At 38.1% G+C, this 23,254-nt stretch overlaps 4 protein-coding genes across 7 annotated transcripts; 2 read left to right on the plus strand and 2 right to left on the minus strand.

The window, feature by feature from the left end:
- Positions 1 to 1,236: 1,236 nt before the first annotated feature.
- LOC122780058 (poly(U)-specific endoribonuclease-C-like) lies at positions 1,237 to 6,372 on the minus strand. Its single transcript, XM_044042871.1, has 7 exons — positions 6,282 to 6,372; positions 4,276 to 4,375; positions 2,993 to 3,104; positions 2,791 to 2,912; positions 2,461 to 2,573; positions 1,811 to 1,964; positions 1,237 to 1,735 (listed from the first exon to the last, which is right to left on the minus strand). The coding sequence occupies exons 1-7, from the start codon at positions 6,290 to 6,292 to the stop codon at positions 1,475 to 1,477; spliced, it is 873 nt and encodes a 290-aa protein (XP_043898806.1). The 5' UTR covers positions 6,293 to 6,372; the 3' UTR covers positions 1,237 to 1,474.
- A 298-nt stretch (positions 6,373 to 6,670) lies between these two features.
- Positions 6,671 to 10,925, plus strand: pak1ip1 (PAK1 interacting protein 1). The gene is made up of 10 exons (XM_044035465.1): positions 6,671 to 6,985; positions 7,508 to 7,670; positions 8,557 to 8,677; positions 8,788 to 8,862; positions 8,947 to 8,999; positions 9,095 to 9,240; positions 9,360 to 9,457; positions 9,551 to 9,650; positions 9,896 to 10,025; positions 10,785 to 10,925. Exons 1-10 carry the CDS (start codon positions 6,908 to 6,910, stop codon positions 10,892 to 10,894), a joined length of 1,074 nt encoding a protein of 357 aa, XP_043891400.1. The 5' UTR covers positions 6,671 to 6,907; the 3' UTR covers positions 10,895 to 10,925.
- Positions 10,926 to 11,000: 75 nt separating this feature from the next.
- On the plus strand, positions 11,001 to 13,178 carry LOC122775541 (transmembrane protein 14C-like). Of its 2 annotated transcripts, none has more exons than XM_044035489.1 (5): positions 11,001 to 11,623; positions 11,693 to 11,818; positions 12,473 to 12,574; positions 12,669 to 12,756; positions 12,916 to 13,178. In XM_044035489.1, the coding sequence occupies exons 2-5, from the start codon at positions 11,743 to 11,745 to the stop codon at positions 12,974 to 12,976; spliced, it is 327 nt and encodes a 108-aa protein (XP_043891424.1). In that variant the 5' UTR covers positions 11,001 to 11,623; positions 11,693 to 11,742; the 3' UTR covers positions 12,977 to 13,178. The 2 variants fall into 2 exon arrangements, with proteins under 2 accessions (XP_043891424.1, XP_043891414.1); XM_044035479.1 differs by having other exon boundaries at positions 11,723 to 11,818.
- LOC122775522 (serine/threonine-protein kinase MAK-like) lies at positions 12,991 to 22,902 on the minus strand. Of its 3 annotated transcripts, none has more exons than XM_044035441.1 (15): positions 22,525 to 22,902; positions 21,211 to 21,265; positions 20,713 to 20,822; positions 20,056 to 20,138; positions 18,939 to 19,071; positions 18,004 to 18,175; positions 17,188 to 17,355; positions 16,745 to 17,014; positions 15,952 to 16,145; positions 15,737 to 15,858; positions 15,347 to 15,445; positions 14,580 to 14,654; positions 14,046 to 14,153; positions 13,472 to 13,567; positions 12,991 to 13,385 (listed from the first exon to the last, which is right to left on the minus strand). In XM_044035441.1, the coding sequence occupies exons 1-15, from the start codon at positions 22,695 to 22,697 to the stop codon at positions 13,234 to 13,236; spliced, it is 2,010 nt and encodes a 669-aa protein (XP_043891376.1). In that variant the 5' UTR covers positions 22,698 to 22,902; the 3' UTR covers positions 12,991 to 13,233. The 3 variants fall into 3 exon arrangements, with proteins under 3 accessions (XP_043891376.1, XP_043891368.1, XP_043891387.1); XM_044035433.1 differs by having other exon boundaries at positions 20,713 to 20,834; XM_044035452.1 differs by lacking the exon at positions 16,745 to 17,014 and having other exon boundaries at positions 20,713 to 20,834.
- Between the last annotated feature and the right edge of the window lie 352 nt (positions 22,903 to 23,254).

The following is a 23,254-nucleotide window of genomic DNA, read 5'->3' on the forward strand; positions in this document are numbered from 1 at the left end:
AACTCTGTAATACTACTGTGTAACACTGTGTAACATTTTGTAAAGCTGTCTAACACCACTATGTAACACTACTGTCTAACTCTGTGTAACATTTTGTAATGCTGTGTAACACTACTTTCTAACACTGTAATACTACTGTGTAACACTGTGTAACATTTTGTAAACGCTGTGTAACACCACTCTGTTACACTACTGTCTAACACTGTAATACTACTGTGTAACACTGTGTAACATTTTGTAATGCTGTGTAACACCACTGCGTAACACTACTGTCTAACACTGTGTGTAACACTATAATGCTACTGTGTAACACTACTGTGTAGCGCTGTGTAACACCACTGTCAACATTACTGTGTAACACTACTTTGTAACACTACTCTACAGTATTGGAGTATTGAAGTTGACAGAATAGAAAACAATAGAATATAATAGAGTTGACCAGAATAGAACAGTATAGTAGAGTTGAATATAATACAATATAATATAACATAACATAACATAATATAGTTATAGTTATATAGAATACTCTTCTTAATGTCCCTGAGGAACAGTTTAGTCCAAACAACCTGGACCTTTAAAGCTTTCTCGCAACTTAAATTTATACTTACTACACATCAGCAAAAATAAAGTAGCAGTAGTAAAAGTACTCAGAGTGAGAATGTTTTGTGCTTGTTAGGAAAGATGGAGTGATAGACCAGTCACATTTTGTTTCTTCCTACTTTCATAATTAAAAAAGCACAGCAATGAAGTGTTGGAGCAATAACGTTACAGATGGATTTAAAAAGTCACACATCAAAGTTTCTGCAACTTTCCTGGGCAGATCAAAGAAGGCAAGACAGAAAATAAACAGATCAAAGGCAACAGCATGAGAACTGTTGCATTTTCTAGGGAAATACACATTCTAGTTTTGAATTAGGTAATTTGAATTAGAAACTTTTCTTTAATTATTAAAAATTGTGTGGTCTACCTTTTTTTGTTGTGACCTCTTAAACCAGGTCACTACAAAACTATCTTTTGTATTTCCAGTTTCTTTTTTGTTAGTATTTATGAATTATACTTTCAGTTTTGTTTCAACATTCAACTACTGCTTCCTGTGAGGTCTACCTGACAGACCAAAAATGGGGCAAAAAAACCCACACAAAAAGATGGCATTAAAAAGAGTCTTAATATGTTGTCCTTGTTTTAAATCTCTATAAACTGTTAATTAAGATTTCAGGCAGCAGAATAAACACTAGATTGTAAACACAGATATTTTATTATACTGTAGTATATAAGAATACATAATAGTTTGTTGAATAAAAAGTTACATTCCTTCCATGATATAAAAGTCAAGAACAGGGATTATAGGCTACAGCTTGTTAGAAATATGTAAAGCCTGATGTTTAGTGCAAAGAAAATGTAATCCAGTTTTGTTTTGAGATTATAGTGCAATGAGAAATCTATTCAGAGATTAACAAAAATGCAAACTGAACTATTACAAATCCCGGTGGTTGCTGCTGAGCAGTTTAGGGAAAGATGTGCCGATGGATTGGCCGTGTCGATACACGACCAGCTCCAGCACGTACTCGTCCACTTTCACCACCACAGACGTCATCTTCTCAGTGGACATGAGGAAGACGATGGTGAAGAGAGCAACCTCGAACTCTGGACTGACACCAATGAACGAGCCGCCAACCGGTTTCACTAAGCCCTTCCAGCTGAACTGTAGGTTCAGGACATGGTCGTCTTCATCAGGCTGTAAATAAGGATATTAATAAAATTTAATTAAGGGAGAAAACTGATTATATACACACTCTGCGTGGGCTCTTACTGTATTTTTGTTGTCTCTTGCTTTGTAGCCTTTGTAGTCAACATGGTCGTGTTTTTCCTGCAGGTAAAACTGGACCCAGTTGTGCAGACCCATGATCTCCTGGCCGTATTTGGTTTCTCCAACAAACACATGTTCAAATCCACAAGAGTCTTCACTAAAATGAAGGAGAAAAAAAAAGATTAATTTCTCATTTGTCCAAAGTTGTTTTTTTCATTCTCGTATCCTCTGTTTTCTCTTAGCTGTGTTCCAGGTGAAACTATGTGCTTCTCTTTTCATTAATATAAGATAAGACATGATAAGTGAAGATTAGGTTGGCTGTGTGACAAATCAACAATCCAGTTAAATTCATTTCTAATATGAAAGTCCCATTTTGACCTTGGAGACCCTTGATACTGACCTCTAATATATAGTTACCCTATTAATAGTTTAATAGATTTTAAAAGCAATTTTCAGAGGAATATTGTGATAACAATTTAACATAACTCCAAAAAAAATGGACTTAAAAGCTCCAGTATAATGGCAACTGCGCTTGAGACAAACATTTCAAAGCATGTTTTTAAAGACCATGCAGAGTTTCTCCTCTTCATACATTTTATATGTCAGAAAATGGAGGCTGAGAACATGTTTCATCCCAGTGTGCTGAAACATACCCTCCACTTCTGTCCCGATGGTAGAGGCGGAACCAGATGTCATACAGCTGCCGTTTGAAATGTGAACGTTCGGCTGGTGACTGGCCCTTCCTCACCAGATACTTGTGAGCACACTGTAAAGAAGACAGAATAGTGCAAATACAGCATAATGATAGTTAGGTTTCCCCATAGATTTGGATAAAAGCGTCTGCTAAATGACATGTAATGTAATGTAATGTAATATTACACTGCAGTAACTGCTGCTGGCTAATCTGATCTACTGGACCTCTTCTACAAGACTCTGAGAGTACTAAGTAGGAGGCCAGGTGAAAAAAAATCCCTTTAAAGCACCTTCATGACGTCTGTCTCCATGATGGCATTGATGAACAGCTTTGTCTCCTGCAGCTCCTCTGAAGTGACCCTCTCTGACACACCAGTGGACATCTCATAGTTGTCCAGCAATTTGATGAAATCTGCGCACAGAGGACAAGAACGTGTTTGTGTACAGTGTGGAAGAGAGGATTTTACTGTGTAAAAAAGAACCGCTTCTTACGTGCATATGTCTCGATATGCTTGAGTTTGTCTTCGTTGACGTATGAGAAGAGCGGAGCTCTGGCTCTGTCTTTGGCATAGTTGCTTCCCTGAGGCACGTAACCTGCCCTGCCCTGAACAAACACACACACATCAGCAAGTGAGTGGATATGGTAATTTGATCCCGCACAATGCAAACATACTGGAGCCCTAAAATAACTACAACCAAGGAAGGAAGGAAGGTTATGCAGCCCCCCAATCAATTTAATATAGCCCACCACTTAATATTAAGTTAAAATTAGTTATTTCTGCATGTTTTTTTATTAACAGATTCATTTTGCATCATAAATGTTTTGCTAAAACAAAACACCTTTATGTTGAAATTATGTGAAATATCATAAGAAATATTGTTATTTCTATATCAATTTTCAATATTTCGAAAAAAAAAGGAAGATTTTTTTCATTTGACTGGCCCTCTACTGACAAAACTAGATACTCAGTGGCCCCCAGGTCATTTGAGTTTGAGACTCCTGCTCTATGGGATCATCACCAGGTTTACTGTTCATATGATGGAAGTCATTGCAAAGGCTGTTGGAAATGCAGTGTTGGGTTATTTCTGTAACAACTGTTATTGTTGGTGTCAGAGAAAAAGTCAGGGAGTCACACAAAAAGAAACAAAAAGAGAACCTGCTGAACATATCAAATCGATCATAATCACACATCAAGCATCGGCTGCACTGATTTAGAAAGATAGACATGACCAGAAAATTCAGTAATCCAGATGTTTCATTTAATTTGTGACTTATGCTCTTGAGAGGCAGAAAAACGTGGCCAAAAACGTACCCTTCTTGGAGACGTTACAAAATTTTAAGAAATAATTCCTAATCTGCAGCATATATGTACATGTATATAGGTCAATGTATAGTGTATGTATATTAACCCAACCTTACCATGTTTCTACAGCTCTAATGATGTGACACAACTCTGGACTCTTTAATTCCAATCAATCAGTGTTTCTAAACCACAGTCAGTGTGATTATTGTTGGTGAACATGTGCATCACTATACAGCCACAGTATGTCATGTTTTAATGGCTGCTTCCTGCATGATAATGATGCTCCATGTCACACAGAGACAGTGTGAGACTTGTCTGCTGCTGATAAATCTGCAGAAATAAAACCCTTATTAAACTTATTTCCAACATCTTGTGAAATTCAGCAGATGAGACAGGACTTGCAAATAGCATCCTCTATTGTTGACTGAGCGTTTTGCATTCCACAGAAGTAACGATAGCAGTTTTACTGACCTGGGGGGAAATGATGTAATCAGATCCTGGTGTGAGGCGGTTTCTATCCAGGTGCCAGAGTTGGTTTAGCACTTCAGTGAGCTCCTGGTCAGCCTGTCGACTTTGAGAAGAGAGAATAAACACAGTGTTTCCTAGTGAGAATTTCAGTTTTTTGTTCTGTAGAAAAATAAGTTAGAGATAAGAGGTTTTTCAGAGGATGTTTGATGGCTGTGTCTTTTCATGTTTCCCAGGTTGATGTTTTTCTTTTATTGTTAATTGTTAATAAAATTGGGACAATAGCATAAAACGAACATGAGTCGAGAGTTTTAACTGGTGCAGATCGATCAAGAATGTGTTAATCTCATCTTTGTAGCCTTTCACACTTCTGTGTTGGTTGATTTATTCAATTCAGTTTCGGTTTCTTTAACAGGAAAACCAATAATGTTTCATGTGGACATAAAATGAATCCTATTTTATTTGCACATTCTGGGCTAGAGATGAGGAAAAACATTCAGGATTTGACTAATATTATATAACATGATATGAAAGTTAAGGTTCAGTTTCCCCCTTGAAAAACTTCACTTAACTCATCCTACACTTTACTGGTTTTATTTTAATGCTAAGGAGGCAAACAAAATCTGCAAATAGAATAGTATCAGAACACAAACAGCAACATTGCAGTGTAAATGCACAGGAGCTCCAAATCACTTATTGAAGCCATAATGTTCTAAGTCATGTATTGAGCCTGTGCAACCACTGGGGGCGCCCTGTTGTGCTGCTGTTTTGCTGCAGGGGTTTATTTGAACATGACAGAGACAACTGACCTGAGGGGAAACCACCACCAAACTACGTGACCACACCCACACCACACCACAAACACATCTGCATGACTCTAAGTAACAATCACAGCTGGAAGAGAGGCCCAAAAGTAATATTATTATTTATCACAACATAGATTTAAATCAAAGATTGATGTTTTGACTCTGAAAGGAGCTACATAAACCAGTTGATTGTGTGTTGATGTTCATTTCTTTATGAGGACAAAACAACAAATAATTTTGCACATTTAAGGTAAACGTTTCCAAACATATGTTACATCTCAAAGTATGTTAGTGCTAATTAATATGTGTTATATTGCTACTGAAGGGGTTCAATATTCACATTGTTTAATTGTCCTGTCCAAGTATGTTATTATATACAATTTCTAAAATAGAATCAAATAAAATAGTCTCTATAGAAGTACTGTAATTCCCAACGACAGTGTGGACTGTGTAAGTAACACACAAAAAGAAGTTGTGAATCTTTTACCAAACATATCTCTTGGAAATTACTGATTTACCTATTCATAAATAAATGGCAGTAAAAAATTGTTTGTTTGTCAAGTCATAAAATATAGAGAATATAATCTGAAGCCATGATCAGTGTGTCCAAAGGTTAATTTAAATCTTTCGGTTGATTCAATCTCCTCACACTTGTAGATAGTTTTTTTGGGAACTACATTAACATTCAGAAATGACAATAAGTGAAGCACCCTTCCTGTGATACAAAAGAAGCAGAGTTTAAAGTGAAAAAAAGAACCAGATGACAGGAAGTTGACACAAATTCTCTGTTCTTAATTTAACTTGGGCACAGATGTGGAAAAAATCACAAGACAGAGCAGCTACAGACTGTTTTACTGCCTGGTTATAGAGGAATTTATGTGCTGATGTTGTTGTTCTCTTTTGTAGCTGACTGATTACTAACAGACTCTGCTGCATCCAAACAACATGCACAACCTTCTTTCTCCGAGGAAAACCCCCCAAAACATTGAAACCAAAACGTTTTTCAACTATTTACCAACAACAAATAGCATCAGTGTCACATTACAGCGAAGTCAATGTTTACATCACACATTTCACTCCCTTGAATAGAGACATTGTGTTGAGAAGAATTTCACCCAGTCCCAAACAGCACAAGAGCAACAACAAAAACTTATTCAAAGATAATTTGTTCTTAATTATCTAATTTATTTGATCTTGCATACTCACCCTCGTGCCATGATTCCAGGAGTATGTTACTCTGACTTCTCTTTTTCTCAAACGACATATGAACAGTTATCTGAGGCGTCACTCATCAACTTTATAGGGGAAACAGCCAATTACAAGGCAGGAAAAACGTCAACGCGCCGCCCCCTGACCACGCGCCGCCCCCTGACCACGCCCCGCCTCCTTAACTGCAGTGAACTATTTGTACTTCGTTACATTACAACGCTACCAACAACTCAACGCCCCAAATTGCTCTAAATTATCTACATTACATGTTAAATGTAGTCTGGGAATATGTATGTGTAAAGAAAATGTGTACATTGTAAAATTGTGACGTAAAATCAATGCTTTTATTTTGAAAACCCATTCTGTCTCGGAAGTTTCGTATCGAATCGTGTGCGTGCGCAGCAGGTCCACACGTTGTTTTGGATTTTCAGTAAAAGCATGTGGGAAGGTCTTTATAAAGAAGCCTTTTCCCTATGTTTACGTTATTACATGTTATTTTCATGTGAAGTTTTCGCGTAGATCTCATTTTGAACCTGTGCTTGGTGTCAGTTCGACCAAGCGTCAACTTTATCCACAACAAGCCGACGTTTGAAGAAAGCTAAGTGGCTAGCTGAAGTAGCAGCATGGCAGCTGTAGTGGAGCTGGTAGCTGGAAGCTACGAGCAGGTCGCGTTTGGTTACCGAGTGAAAACGGATGAAGAAGTAGGTTTAAGTGTGTTGTTTTGGAGTAATGTTTGTAACTGTTTGTCCAAATGTTTAATAGTGTCTTAAATCATGATGGAAAAGTCCATTTGTGACGCATTTGGATAGATGTATACTTTATTCATCACCAAGGGAAGTTTACTTATGTCAGCAGTGTCCACAAACGTAAAATAAACAAAGATTAATGCAATGCATACTAATAAAAATACAGTAAAAAATGAGTCCGATACAAATGTACAATCAATGCAGAATGTATGAATGGTATGCAGTGTGTACTTCAAAATGTCCCATTCAGAAACCACCTAATAGTTTTTCCCAATTTTTGCATATAACTATTGTTTCCTAGACCTCGAATGTTTGTTGTTGTTGTTACTTGTCTTGAAGTATTGTTTTTAGTGGCTGTGTGTGTCTGGCTGTCTGTTTGTGTTTCCGCGCTTGCCAATTTGACCAACAGAGGCCGACAGAGGCTTGTTGCGTGAATGGGGTTGAAGTCTGCCATCTCTGATTGGCTTGTTTTTACAGGAGTGGATATCCAAAGCAGACTTCACTCATCACGCACACACGGCTTCCATATCAGCTGTGGCAGCCAGTGAGAGGTTTGTTGTAACAGGCAGCAAAGATGAGACCATACAACTGTATGACATGAAGAAGAGAATTGAGCATGGCGTTTTGCTTCATCATGATGGTGAGTGTCTCAAGTGGATCTAATACTTGTTTTTCTTTCTACTGTGACATGTAACAGGTGTTTTAGGTGTTTGTATCGCTCGCTTGTATTCACTTTTTTATGTTCTGTCCTCACAGAATTTAATACCTAGAATTATGTAGTCTTTATGCCATAATTCTTTACTCCAGTGTTTAATGTGTGAATAGGAGAAACTCTGAATTTGCAATAGCTACGCTATCAAACTGTGAAGTTTAAAAAAAGTAAAATGATGCAGTGCATAATGAAAGCACATAAAATCAGGCTAACGGGATAACTGATCCATAATGTAGAGTAATTTCTTTTCTGAAGAGTCTTTGGTTAACAGTACAGGTTTGAAAGTAGTTAAGATATACTTTCTGGTTGGGTATTTCGCTGACAACCTCAACTGTGAGTTAAGACATTGTATAATAACCCATATAATATAACCCATTGTATATACCAGTGCCTTCTTATCTAAAATGCGTATGGTCTTCACTTTTTTTGCTGTCAGAATAAAAATTGAATCGAATAAATAAAACAACTTGTAGGCTGAAAGTTGCCTTATGAATTAACATTAATGGAGAATGACGTCACTGACCACCTGTAAATTGTGCTTTCATGATGTTAGTCTTTTTGCCATGGTATTTTTGCAGAAAAATTGCTACTATGTCATAGCATAACATAATTTGTGTTATTCCTTATGGAAAAAACTGAAGAGAATAATGTTCACCTGGCATCTATCATGTTTTTTGCTCAGGGTTGTTTATGATGAAACGAAAGCTACCTGTGTCTTTAACAAAGTCTTGCCCCTTTTGCGTCTGTTTAACAGTGATTAATCCAGTAATTTTCCTTACAAACATGTGCCTCAATCTACCCCGTAATTGCACAGGCACCATCACCTGCCTGGAGTTTTATGGGACGTCTCATTTGCTGAGTGGAGGAGAGGATGGACTGCTGTGTGTGTGGAGCACGAAGAAGTGGGAGTGTCTGAAGTCCATCAAAGCTCACAAGTATGTGCACACACAGTTTCAGCAGAAGCACCAAGATGTTTGTGTGCTTTATAGTTTGTATTAGTTTGGATGAGTCAGAGTAACAAGTTTCATCCTCTCGTTTTCTACAGAGGACATGTCACGTCGCTGTCCGTCCATCCATCTGGGAAACTTGCACTTTCAGTTGGCACAGATAAGACTCTCAGGTAAATTCCACAGCACTGCAGCACCTGTTCCGGTGAACAGAGGATCAGAAGTGACTTCTTTGTTGTTATTTTTTGTTCTTCTAGAACATGGAATCTGATTAATGGAAGATCAGCATTCATCAAAAACATTAAACAGAGTAAGTTCAATTGTTAATTTAAAAAACTGACTGTTTTACTGAGATTTTTGTTGGTTTGAAGTGACCATAATTCCCCTCCCCCACTCCTTAAACAGATGCACACATTGTGCGATGGTCTCCAGATGGCAATAAATACGTGGTGGTGGTAGATGACACGGTGAACATCTATGACCTGGAGACAGCCTCCGTGACAGGAACAATCACAAACCCCAAAAGAATCTCATCAATTAAGTTCTTAAATGTAAGTTTTCTGACTGGTACTCTGATTCTTTGACATTAACAGACACAGGGATGGCCATGGCTGCGATTATTGGTGTTTAATCTCACCAAAAGATGACCGCAATGAATGTTGTTTTTCAGAACTCCATCCTGGCCGTTGCAGGAGACGATGAAATTTTGAGGTTATGTGAACTGGGAAAAGAGAAATCAGTGTGTGAGTTCAAGGCTCATGAAACCAGGTAATTTCTTTTTCTGTGTGTGTTTAATTGTATTTGTTACTTCTTTTTGGAATTTTTAATATGAAAATGAAAACTCTTGTTGTGTGTCTCCAGGGTGAAAGCCGTTGACAGTTTTGATATGGAGGATTACTGTGTGGTCGTGACAGCTTCGAATGACGGATTCATCAAAATGTGGAAACTTCTTCTTAAAGAGGCATGTCTCTATTGTTGTTTCCTTCTCTTACAAGTAGAAGCCATTTTTTAAATTGCAGTTTCAGTTACATTCTGTAAAACATCTACATTTGTAACGGCAGTATTTTGTTGACATACTTAACATCACTGACTTAACCAACTAGTCTAATACAAGTTGTTTAGCAGCAAGAATAAGTAATGGAAGTATTTACATACACATGTATGTAAAAGAATAACAAATAATAAATGTAATGTGATGTCCAACAGGAGCTGGATCCTCCCACCCTCCTCGGCGAAGTGAACACAACAGCCAGACTGACATGCCTTGCTGTGTGGAAACCTTCATCAGTGCAGCAGATCACTGAGGAACCAGCAGCTCAGGCCACAACATCTGAAGGTGACATCCTGCAAACACTAAACCCTCTTTCACACTGAAATTTGTGGGTACACCTGGGGTTGTGAAGTGAAGCCACTCAAAACAAGTGCTCAAAAACAGAGTTTCATTGGTTTTTCTACCCTGTGCCCCTTTGTTCCTGTCTAAACAGCAGGCTTTTTTAGAAGCAGCTAAATTACTGTATTGTACTGATATCTGTACTGGTACAAATTCAAGGTCACAATATACCTCCTTGACAGTTTATGAATTTGAACTTGACATGGTGCCTGGGAAATGCAAATTCCAAGATCTCTGGCTCAACAAAGAAAATCACAAAGACTGACTTTTGCCCAATATCCCCAAAACAACCATTTCGCTGGATACAGAGCATGCTGAAAATCAATAAAAGTGTACGCCATGGGTGAAGCGGCTCTTGCCCTCCCATCTTAAGCTGTGTAGACACTGGTCCCTGAATTTGAGGGAATTGGACCTGGAAAGTCCTTGAATTTGATGTCAACTGAGGTGTGGGAACCCTGGATAAACATTAATTATTGTATGGAACAGGAAGAAGTGATATGGAGCCACCCTGCTATACTATTGTGTCATGAAAAAGAAACTAGAAAATAATGTGTGCAGTACATAGTCCAGAATGTTGACACTGCACAGAGGGAATCTTCAAGATAATGACAATATTTTACTGTCCTAAAATAAATTGGAAAGTTTAAAGGTATGATTTTTTTTCTTTCTCACCAACACCCAACATCTGCTTTCGTCTGTCCACAGAACTTGCCCAAGAACTTTCAAAGACCAAGAGAGTTCGCATTACAATGGAAGAAGTCATTCTAGAAGATGAGAGTAAGCCCAAAAAAAAGAAAAAGGGCGGTGGAAAATAATGTGACGACAATAAACATCTTTTAATATCTACTATGTTGTAAATCTAAACATTTTATAGGTCAAACATGCCTTTATTTGTTATCTGCTACTGGGAGGTGATTCAGTGTTGTTTTGATTCAATATCTTTGTTGGAAAATGAGATTGGTAACATTAAAAATGGTTTAGTTTACACGTCGTTCATTCATGTGGGTTCCAACCCATATTAATAAACCAGGAAATTACACGTCAGATTTGGTAAATAAGTAAAGTTAATGCAGTAATTCAGAATGATGGCAGAAATGGTGGGAAGAGAACAGAAAAGATGAGACACTAAGCAGGACAACATGAAGGTGTGACTTTTGTGGGCAAGAAGATGCAGCTGAACATGATGTTCACTGTCCTAAATATGAGAAGACAAAGTCACAATCAGTGGAAAATTAATATAGAGTTTTACATAATATACTTTCTACAACAGAACTGAAAAGTGCAGCCAGATCCTACTGAAGTATCGGAAAGAAAAATATAGGATACTTTTATTTTCTTTTTCTTTTTTTGTAATTTAGTACCACGTATGCCAGTCTTCCTCATCCTTACCAGATGGTGGCGGTAATGCACCACGAATTTTGTTACCAATTGTCAATAACAAAGAAGAAGAAGAGACAGTTGTAAGAAGAGGAAAAGCTGTGAACGGAGTGTTTCGGTTTATGTAAAAAAAACAAATTCTCTCACCGGATTCTCTGTTTTATCTGGTAAGTGTTAACCTTATTTGTTTTTTTACATAAGCTGTCGTTGATGATAAAAACCTTCGTTGTATACAGTTTTTCTTCACTTTTTACTGACGGACACAGTCTCCAGCTCCGTTCTGGTCATGGCTGTGGACTGGATTGGCTTCTGTTATGCTGTTCTAGTGTCAGCTGGAGGAGTCACTGGTTATGTAAAGGCAGGTAAGACAACACACATGTTTCCATGTCTTCAGAGGACATTGAATTGACTTAGATTAATTTCCTGCAGACGTACTTAAACTTAAACTATAACTACTGCTGGACTGACGCTAATCCTGACCCTTACCTCATCTCAACCATACAACATGTCTTTGTTGGATGGTTGGTCTTGTCACGTTCTAGGGCCTTTGGTCTCCTATATAACATATTGTGATAGAGTGATACCCGGAACACACATACAATAGTATTTGCTTTGCTATGACTTAAGACAGGTTTTATTATGATATTTAAGTCATGATTCGATGAGAGTGAGCTCTTGGCACCATCTAGTGGTCAACTAGCAGTTACCTGTTTATGCTAATCCACAAAAACCTACCTGGCCCTATGTGAAAAAGTTATTTTTATAGTGTTTTGTGATAAATGGCAATGAGTCTACCACATCGCTGTGGAGGAATCTGCACTCTTTGCAGATTTGTTTTAAGTCTGGACTTTGACTAGTAATAGTACTTGTATGCTGGTACTAGGACAGTTGTCCACTTATATCTTAAATTGACTGTGTATGGAAACACACTGTGTCATTAACAAAGTGCAGATGATCAGATTCTGAGGCCAGAAACACATGTCTTATTTGAAGCTAAACCTGTATTTGCTCTATAGGCAGCACCGCCTCTCTGGCTGCAGGACTCCTGTTTGGCCTGTTGGCCGCGGCTGGTGCTTATCTGGCATCTCAAAATCCAAAGAATGTCTGGCTGTCACTAGGTGAGCATGATTAGTTTGTCTAGTCTGTGCTATAGTGCATCGTCCAAACACACAGAGCTAACAAACACGTCCCGTTCCTCCTGATGAAATGCAGGCACCTCAGGAAGTCTGACTGTCGTCATGGGACTGCGATTTGTCAACTCCTGGAAGTTCATGCCTGCAGGTTTCATGGCTTTAGCCAGGTAAAACATCATTACCACACACTTAAATGACCATGTGACTGTTACTGGATCGATAATAAACAATATTCTGCACTAGGATTATCACTGTCTTCTAAATTTAATGACTTGAAAATCTTTTTTTGACCATATCCTGATAAGAATGTTGTCATCTCTTTTCAGTGGAATGATGGTGGTGAAGATTATAACTGGGATGCTAAAGACGCCACACAAGTCTTCATAAAACTAAAATCTGTCTATACAAATTATTTTTATTTGTAAAATGTGGGGAGCTGAGCTCACTTAATATGTCAAGGATTATTTTTGCTCGATTGTAATTAAATCATATACGCTGCTGTTTGTGTAAAATGTATTGTACATATGCTGTATCTGCACCTTTTCACAGTTGAGAAATAATAAATTCACTTTCTTTAATACAAAAATAACCAGTTTATTTTTTTAGTTACTGTTTTACAAAAACAGTCTGACGGCCTCTTCACGCTACCGATGGCCTCCGTATTTGACGGCCCAGTCGACTCGTCCGTGCACTGACTGTACGTTTGCGCTCCGTGGGAACGTTTTCTTCCGTGAAGAGCTGGTGTTGGATCCAGGAATGTGAGGATTCACACATCTGCTCCTCCACCTGTCGTACTCTTATGTTGTAGTGAAGGAAAAAGGTGTGTTTGGACATCAGTCAGAAAGCAAAATGAAGCTGATAATGTGTATGTTTTCTGTTTACCTTCATCTGAGGGTGGCAGTTTATTTGAAGACGTCTCGTTCTTGCTTGTTTTGACTTTGGAGTCAATTCTCAGATCAGCATTTAAAGACAAATCAACTGAAAGATTCACAAAAGAAAAATGATGAAAAGTGTGTTGGAAAAACTCCTACATCATTAACAGCCTTCCAGGTAAGGAAAATTCAGATTTGTTACTAACACCAGGGGGTGCCTTTTCTCTGGTATGGAGAAAAGTCATAGATAAAACATGTAAGAGAGAGCAGTACATTCATGTTGACAATGCTACTTTACCGTTGAGTTATGTTTTGGTGTCTTCTGCCTGTTTTGAACTGGTTTTATTGTACAACTTGATGGGTTGATGAATTACTAACCAAGCACCAACTCAGTAGTAGATCCAATTATGGGTGGATAAATTATATTGTATGTACTTACAGTATGTATCTACTTACTTTGTTATATTTTTTGTATTATAGTGAATTTCTTAAGAAAGATCATATTTAAAAAAAATATCTTAGCAGGCAAAATCTTGTGTGGATGTAGATTTTAGTATTTGCACTGTGAGAGTGTTGTGTCTCACCTGCCGCTGTGCCTTCACTCAGTGCCCGTGTGGTTTTCTGTGGAGCTGCTCCAGTTTCTGTCTTCTGAAGATGAGGAGATGATTTATACGTCTTGGTTCGGTTGTTGTCTGAAAAATATAACAGAAGAGACATCTGTCACATGGGAACTACTCATCTCTTCAGTTGTAGAACAGGTATGTAGTCCCTTCATTTATGTTACACTAATCAATAATACGCAGCAAAAGGCATAAAATGATTCAAATTTGATGAGACAATGTGTCAGAAATTAAAAGCAATGAATAATGGAACCTTCCTTTTTATTATGCTATGATGTGTGAACATTTTCAGTGTTGTACTGGTGTTGTCTACTAATAATAACTTTATTACAAAATAAAAATGTATATATTTTTAAGTAATGTAATTTATAGAACATTTATTAAAAAAAACAGTGTAAATCCTTTATCTGTTAACTTACTATAAATATAAACTATAATAAAAGTATAATATAAAGTAACACTCTGTTGTTTTCAGTTCATTTCTACCGATGATTTTACCTTTGGGAAGATCAACATCCTCCTGAGTGATTTCCTTCAGAAGCTGCTCATCCCTTAGTTTAGGAAGTCTGGAGTCTAATATCACGTCACAAAGGAGGAGGAGGAGTAGAAGAGGAGGAACATGACGATAAATCACACAGAGAAATACATTTTTTTCCCCTGATTTGGCCTCGGGGGACACTAACATTTAGCAAGATTCATGAGAAGAGATGTTGTGGAATTTATTTCACTGCCTGTATTAGTTTCCCCTCACTAGGGGATTACCATTGAATTTTTACATCAGATGTTACTTGTGCTCCCAAAAAAACCCTATTTCAAGATGTGAGGTGATCGCTCCTTTGAAGCAGTAGAAAATAGGCTGTGGAACGCTCTACCTCTTTCCCTTCACTAAAAGACTAAAAGAAGTGTTTTTATTATTTTTTTTTTTTTTATTGTGTTTTAAAAAGCTATGTTTTAATGTTGCCCCGTCTATATTTTATGTATTTTACTTGTATTGCCTTGTGAAGCACTTTGGGGGCTCCCTATCTGTGAAAGGTGCCATCTAAATTACTTACTTCTTCACATCAATAAACCAACATGCACGACACAGTATTAAAAATAAAAGATATGGAACAGAAGTAGACATTTTTTTAAATAATATAATAAAGCAGCTACGTCTCATAATGACAAGGTTAGTCACCTTGTATCTCATATAGGTTAACGTTACTTCTGGCTTTGATACAGTGGCCAAAATACGAGACTCAAATGTTGAAATAACTGTTTCTTACCTTTACTACGGTCCTGTTGTTTGGTCAAACATGAGCTGTCCCACAGGCTTCTGTCGGTCACATGACTTACTTCTGACAAGCATTTTTTTGGATTAACACCTGAAAAAGACATCGATCTTAGAATTCACTCACAACATTTATTGCTGACCAATTTCTGATGAGACGAGCCTTAGATGCAGCACATAAAGCTCTGCGAGTTTGGACATTGATGGACATGAAAGTTGGGAAATCGTTGACTATTCATGATACAGAACATGTAAACATGCACTAAGTGTTTCAACAGACTGAGATTCTGTTCTGTGGAACTAAAACAACACTGACAGTTCTTTTATTTACTTTTGGTCCTTAAATGTTTCCACCGCAGCAGTGAAATGTTCTTATTTTTCTCACCTGGCAGATACCTGGACTGGCGGAGGTAGTGCTGCTTGGCAGTCAATGGGGTGGAGTCAGTTCCGTTCATCCTGCCATTGTTTGGTAACTTTACTACAGTTTTTATCTTTGACTCTGAAAATCTAAAAAAAAAAAGAAGAAAAAGTATTAGTGTATTTATTCTGCAAAACTAATAACAAAGACACCTTTTAAAAATGTAAATGGAGAATTCTAACCGACAGCTGTCTAGTCTGTTGAGTGTCCTATCTTTCAGGAAGCTTGTCGTGGGTTTTTTGGAGATAGAAACTCCAGCGTCTGTGTCGTCGCCATCATTCCAGCTGTCGACTGACTTTAAAGAAGTCTGTCCCCATCGTTTACGTCCAGTCCTGAGTCCACATACACTGTTCTCTGCTCCAGGTGCTGCTCCTCTCTGAAGTAAAGAACAGAGTTCAAAATCAAAATGAGTAAGTTTTGCTCTTGACCTGAAAAGGTTTAAAGGTCCAGGGTGTAACATCTGAATTATATATAACACAACCCATAAATGTTTTTATACATTAATAATCACTTTTTAACATATATATATATTAAAAAAAAATAAAAATTCCATTTCCGTTGCCATTTATATGTACTATAGTCAAGGGCCTTGCTTTTCTGAGGCGTCCGACATTTTGTGCTGGCATGCTTTTACAGAAGCCTGTAGTGACAAACCAAACCAGAGTATGTGTTTACGTGACCAAAGAAAGCTTTATATTTTTTTAATACTGATCATTTAAGGCCCTGCGATGGATTGACAAACTGTCCAGGGTGTACCCCGCCTATTGCCCTACCCCCCCGACCCTCTAGTGGAGGATAAAGTGGTAGATGATGGATGGATGGATAATTTAAAAAGTGGGTGACCATAGGAGTCCTACATTTGTTGCAATCTGCATTCTCATCCTTAGATGTCACCGATTTCCACACACTGGACTTTTAATTTTTAAGGTCTTTTTATAGTGGAGTTTGACGTGAATGTATCTGAATGATACCTACAGTGCACAAGCTCAACGGCTGTCCGTGCTTCACTAGACTGAGAGGTTCCTGCTGCCCTGCTGTAGCTTGCCCTATGCTTGGCTCCATGTTCTCCTGAGGAGCAGAGATCTCCTGTAGAGATTGTCTGGAGATGTGTGGCTCAGTCTGGGTCTCACGGGGCTCTGACTCTGTCTTACACAGAGACAGAGGCTTTGGTTCATTCTCTGTCTGAGCCCTGTGCTGCTCTGAGGACTTTAAAGGGACGACGTGGAAGTAGGGATATCGCAGAGCCTGCAACACAGATATTACAAAATAAAAAATAGTTACCACATATGTTTGAGGCCAGAGTAAAAGTCACATAGTGTTGCTTTACAAAAGGTGTTATTTCTGAACTATGAATCTCTTAGGATAGAGGAATTTTCAATCTTAAATGTTCTTGAAACACATCTATGTTAAAACTGTACCTGAGCAGCACTGGGTCTTTTCTCAGGATCCCACTGTAACATGTCTGTTGTCAGTGCGATGGCCTCGTTGCTGGCGTTGGGGATCAGAGATCTGAGGCTGGAGGGGACACACTTTGGGAAGCGGAAGTTCATCGAGGAGGCCAGGCTGTAGCCTTCAGGCCAGTCAGGCTGAGAAGACGAGGAACGAGATGACACAACAAATCTGTGAGTGGGTGTGTGGACTTGTGTGTGTGTGTCAACACTCTTCAATGATGTGCAAGATAATAATAATCACTTTTCAAGCACAAGCATGAGGTGCTTTCCAGAATAAAAATGGAAAACTGGATAAAGAAGAAAAACAGAAAAGCTTTCCCTACAATCAATCTGAATGGCATCTGAATGGCAAACTAAAATGAAGAAAATTAGAACACATCAAACAGCACTGAGCCCAAACCTAAAACTCATATAATACTACTACTACTATTGCTACTACTACTAATAATAATACTACTGCATGTAAATATATAATATACACTGATAAAGCAAATAAATAAAATGTCAAAATGTAAATGAATGCTAAAATGAACATTTGCAAGAACAATAACAGGATGAAAGGCTATTAAAAAAGTGACACAAAAAATGATTTTAAAGTAAAAGTGTGTTTAAGTCATTTAAGCCAACTTAGATAATAAAGTAAAATTAACATAATTCTTGCTGCCAGAGTTTCATGGGAAAATAATTGTATCTTGCAGTAAAAACATCATCCTCGAAAATACACACACTGTACAGGTGATAAACTGAGGTCGCACAGACGATATGACACCACACATGCCTCACCTTCTTCAGCGTTCCCAGCACCTGACAGATCTTGAAGACCTGGTCCACCTCGCTGTTGCCAGGGAACAAGGGTCTGAGAGTGTAGAGCTCCGCCATGATGCAGCCCACGGCCCAGATGTCGATGGGTGAACTGTAAGTGTTGGACTTGAGTAGAACCTCTGGGGCTCGGTACCTGAAATGAGAACAGTGTTAAATGACCTGCATTACAAGTGGAAGACGTTTGACCTTGAGTTCAGCCCCCCAAATTATGATTATTTCTTTTCAAGATTTACTTCATATGAAGAGCTCCCGAACCAGACGACCGACAGCTAACATGTGGCCGTCACCAAATAAATAACACTGACCGATACCGATTCCCATCACAAATTAAAAACCAATGCAAATGCCGGGAACCGTCTTGTGTGAGACACCACTGCTAACCGCTACACCACCATGCCTCCACTGAACCAGTATTTTCAGAATATAAAAACAAACATTCTAATAAAAGACTGGACACGTTTGTACAAAATGACAAACTGGACAAACTGAATTACATATAGCATGACATGGTGTATTACTGTATTATCAACAGACAGATTAACACTGATGTCCTGATTGGTACTTAAATGTTATTATGTTGCATAAATGGAGGATATCCGCTTAATGAGCCCCGAATAATCACACTGTTGATTATCCAACCGTCTCGTCGGTTTGTTTTCCTCTCCCTGAGTGGATTTACTGTCATTCTCATTTGTCAGTATCCATTAACTGTCCTAATCTTTTTATGGTACATGCGCGACAAGTGATTACTGTAGCAGGAGTGACTGTGAGTCAGAGGGTCGATTCAGGTCGGATCAACAATTTCCAGCATAGCTTATTATGTGCACCATCTCTATATCTACAGGAACAATGTAAATGCGGAGACGTTTCGTAAACAAAAACAAAATCAGTCTCACCATCTCGTGGACACATAGTCAGTGTAAGGCGGCTGGGAGCGGATTTCCCTGGCAAGTCCAAAATCTGCAATCTTCACCAGCTCTGGGCCCATGCAGAGCAAATTCTCCGGCTTCATATCTCGATGAAAATACCCTGAAAAATCAGTCAAAATAAACCTGCTGATGTTTGTCAAGATTTACATTATGTTATGAAATAAAACAACAAAGGTTCCTCTAGCTTCTACTGTTTGGTTGAAACCACTATAAATGTAGAGAAATCTTGTATTAAGACATAAAATAACCGTGATATGTCAACAGAGATGAAGCAAACTAATTGAAATACTGGCTTCACTGGTGTCAACCAGTATATTCACAAAATGAATTTTCATTTGCAAGCTTCAAACTGTGTTTATGTCTCCGTTTACTCTATTGTCACCCAACACCTCATGGCACTTCAACACGGGACAACAAGCTGTTCAAAGTTGGAAATACTGAATAATAGTCGAGATCAGTCTTGTATAAAGCACCTAAAGTATTAAGGGATACTTGAGTAAATGTACTAAGTATCTTATCAGAAAATAACTTTGATAGGAGTTGAAGTCACTTTTTTATAATATTACTTAAGTAAAAGTCTTAAAGTTAATGACATTAAGTATCAAAAGTAATTTTACTTTTTGAAGTTTTTGAAGTAAAAGTATTTAAAAAATGAGGCGTAAGTAAGGATTGAGCCATGGTAGCTCAGTGATAGGGTGAGTTGTCTTTCAACTGGAAGGGTGTGGGTTCAATTTCTGGCTCTGCTAGTCTATACGTGTCCTTGAGCAAGACACTAACGCCATGTTGCAGCATGTGAATGGGTGAATGACAAAACTGTCATGTAAAGCAGTTCATCAAGACGAGAAAAGCTCTATATAAATACAGACCATAACCAACTCTTCTTCCTCTGGTTTTATTTGGTAGTAACGAGTAACAAAGACAGTTAGATAGGAAAGTTTATAACAATAAAACGAACACAGTTGCATTAACTCAGAGTAATGTGCCTGCTAACTGTGTTAACGCTATGCGTTGCTGCATATTTTTCCTACGTCACATTTCACAAAAAAGACAAAAGAAAAGGAGAAAGGCAAGAGGAATCTCTTACCGTGCTTATGCACAAATGCTAAACCAGACAGAACTTGGAACAGAATATTCCTGATCTCATTCTCAGAGAACATTTTATCTTCCCTGGCAGCAGATTGGAAAAACAAGGAAGAAAGAAAGAAAGAAAGAAAGAAAGAAAGAAAGGATAAAGAAAAAATAGTGACCATGCAAAAATAATTATGTCTTAGTGAGAATAACAGAGATGCTGTGAAAACGGTAAGAAAAAAAGTAGAGGAAATGAAGCGAGAAATTGATCTGTTTCACTCACACCTCCTTTTCACAGAAGCACAGAGACATGAGTCATTTTTGTTTGAGAGAAAATCATGTGATGCCTCATGATTTGTCAGCTGTCCAACGTGATTTTACTCTTTGGCTTGAAACACAATGTGTGTTAGTCTCTGTTCAATCAGTGAATTAGGTACAGGGTGTCAGTGCTGGCCGTTGATAACGCAGCATCTGGAAGAACCTACCATGTTTGTGAACAATGGACAGTCCCTGCTTTATCTAATATGTCATGTTTCTGACAAATAACTCAGGGAACTTGTTTCTGCAAAGAATAGATTAAAATAAAAAGAAACTGGCACATTATGACTCAAACTGACCCCAAATAATTCCCACATTCCCAATAAAATAACGTTGCTGCTCGACGTGTTCTTACCGTTCTTTCATGAGCTGATAGAGGTTTTCTTTCATGAACTCAAAGACAAAGTAGAGGTAGTCATTCTCCCGGATGACTTCCTTGAGTTTCACCACGTTGGTATGGTTCAGCTTCTTCAGAGACTTCAGAGACAGAGACACACACAATAGAGACATTAAATGTAGTCATTAACAATCACATCATCATTGCAGAAAATGTGAACACATTTAAGATGTATCATACTACTGTTTTTCAATGTTTTGAGTGAAAGTTTGTTATTTTATTGTCTATAAAGAAGTTTACCACTGAATATGAAACCTCTATCGCACCCTGCTGATTTCCTAGTAGTTACCAAAACAGTCTGTGGCCTCTCTGACCCTGCAGTGACCCTCTCTTCCCAGGATATTATTCCTTATGTTTTAATACATGTTGCACAAAAAAAGGAGTTGAATTTTGAATTGTTGTTGTTGATTTTGAAGAATAATCTACATTATGTATAATAACTGTTACGATCCTCACCTTCACTTCTCTTAGATTCACACACTCATCCCAAGAGTAAAACTTCCTCTTCATCCTGTAGAAAAACGTGATTTTCATAATTTCATAATTTCATTCTTAGACTTGAACAAAATCAAGTAATGCGAAAAGTTCCTACTCAATCAATAATTGTCTGTAAGGTATCGTAAACGTGTTTTATTTGTTATGTATATGTTATTTTGAGATATAATGTGGTCATTGTACAGTGACTATGGGCTACACATCAAAAACTACTACATCACTATTATCTGTAGCTACTTTTTGATCTTGTCATGAACTTATTTCCTCAAAAACGTCTCGCAATACATTCTTGGAGCAACAGTATACAATGTACTTTCACGTTGAGTGTCATCAGTCGGATCAGCTTACACTATAACCTTACATTTACAAACAATGCCTAGTGGTGCCTTGTAAAAACATGATTCATTATTAATAAACAGCTTGGACAAATAAGGAGCCTGAAAAGAAGAAAAATAATAGTATATTAATAATAATTCTAAAAGAATGGCTACTTTTGTGAAGAAACCTGCGTTTGTTGATGCCTGAAAATGATCCCAAACCTTGTCCTTTCAAATGCCTTTTCTTGGAAAATGATGCAAAGGCAAAACCTAAAACACTTCAAAGCATTTTCAATCATTATTAATTAACTTCAAAGCACAGCTCTGTTTCACCAGTTAACTCACAGTTTGTATCCTTTATGGAACAAATTTCCCTTTGCTTCCTATGTACAATGGTGTTCCACAAGGTTTAATTATTGGCCCTTTGTTTTTGATATATATATATTATATTTAGGTGTATGAATAACTATATACCTTTATAGCAGTTTAAGAGCTTTGAATCCACTTCTCTTAACAAGCATATGGGCTCTCGAATAAAAGCTGGTTTGAGTCTCTTTCATAATATAGGTTTGATGGTCACATGTGTGAAATGTAATGCTGTTTTGTCCTGTATAGTTGCATTGAGTTATAAGTGAATACGTGCATTAAGTGTATTTTTACCTGTTTATTTGTGTGAAATTGAGCTATTTCCTGTAATATACTCACATAGGTTGATTTTCAAGCACCTTGAGGGTATTTGGCAGTTATTATTGCAGCTATTCATTTCTTTTTTTTGTTTGTAAACCTGAATCAATACAATACAAAATACCATTTACTCATGTCTGCCAATGTCAGGATGCAACATTGGGTCTGATGCGCCCTGCAGCATCCACTCAGGGATTAAATCAGCTTTTCCGCCATGAGACAAACATAAGCAGTAAATGTTGGTCTCTGGTGTGTCTAATGGAGCTGCACTCACCTCTTTATGGCCACCAGCTCCCCAGTGTCATTGCTCTTTCCCAGGAGCACACTGCCGTACGTGCCGTCCCCCAGCTGCTTCAGAGTGGTGTAGCGCTTCATGGTCCACAGAGAGACATGTCTCTCCTTCACTGTGGAGCAATGACTGCCCCACACAGTCCAGCAGTCAGTCATTGTAAGCACAGCCACATCTCTCCTTCTACCTCTGTAGGGCTGCTCACAGGTTTTTACTCTGACAACAGGTGTAACACCCCCCCCCGTCTGGTGATGAAAGGGTGGATGTTTATCTGGAGAGGGAAAGTGGAAAGGTGACGCTGCTCTGTCCACCCTGCCTGTTGCTGCGCTGTGTGTGTCTCACCTAGCCTGATAAACTATAAGCCCTTGCGGACAGAGGAAGGGCAAAGACACTGTAAGGGATTAAAAGTGGACATGAGCTTAAAAGAATGTGTGCCAGGAAACAGACGTGCAGGAGGAGCTGGTTTTACCTCATTAAGCTCGCTGACAAAGAAAGAAAGAAAGAAAGGAAGCAGGATCATGCTGGCACATTTCTGTTTTGTCAACAAGTCTATATTCATGAAGTGGATCCAGGGAAAGACATCTTTGGCTAACTTTGTCCCACAATGGACACTTAAAAATTAATATAATGTCAGCTGTCCTGGGGGGGGTGTTAGGACAACTGAGTTGTGTTGTATTAGAGCCACTCAAACCATAGTTATTAGACTAAATGTACC

The sequence above is a fragment of the Solea senegalensis genome, linkage group LG1 (assembly GCF_019176455.1).
Source record: "Solea senegalensis isolate Sse05_10M linkage group LG1, IFAPA_SoseM_1, whole genome shotgun sequence".
Lineage (NCBI taxonomy): Eukaryota > Metazoa > Chordata > Actinopteri > Pleuronectiformes > Soleidae > Solea > Solea senegalensis.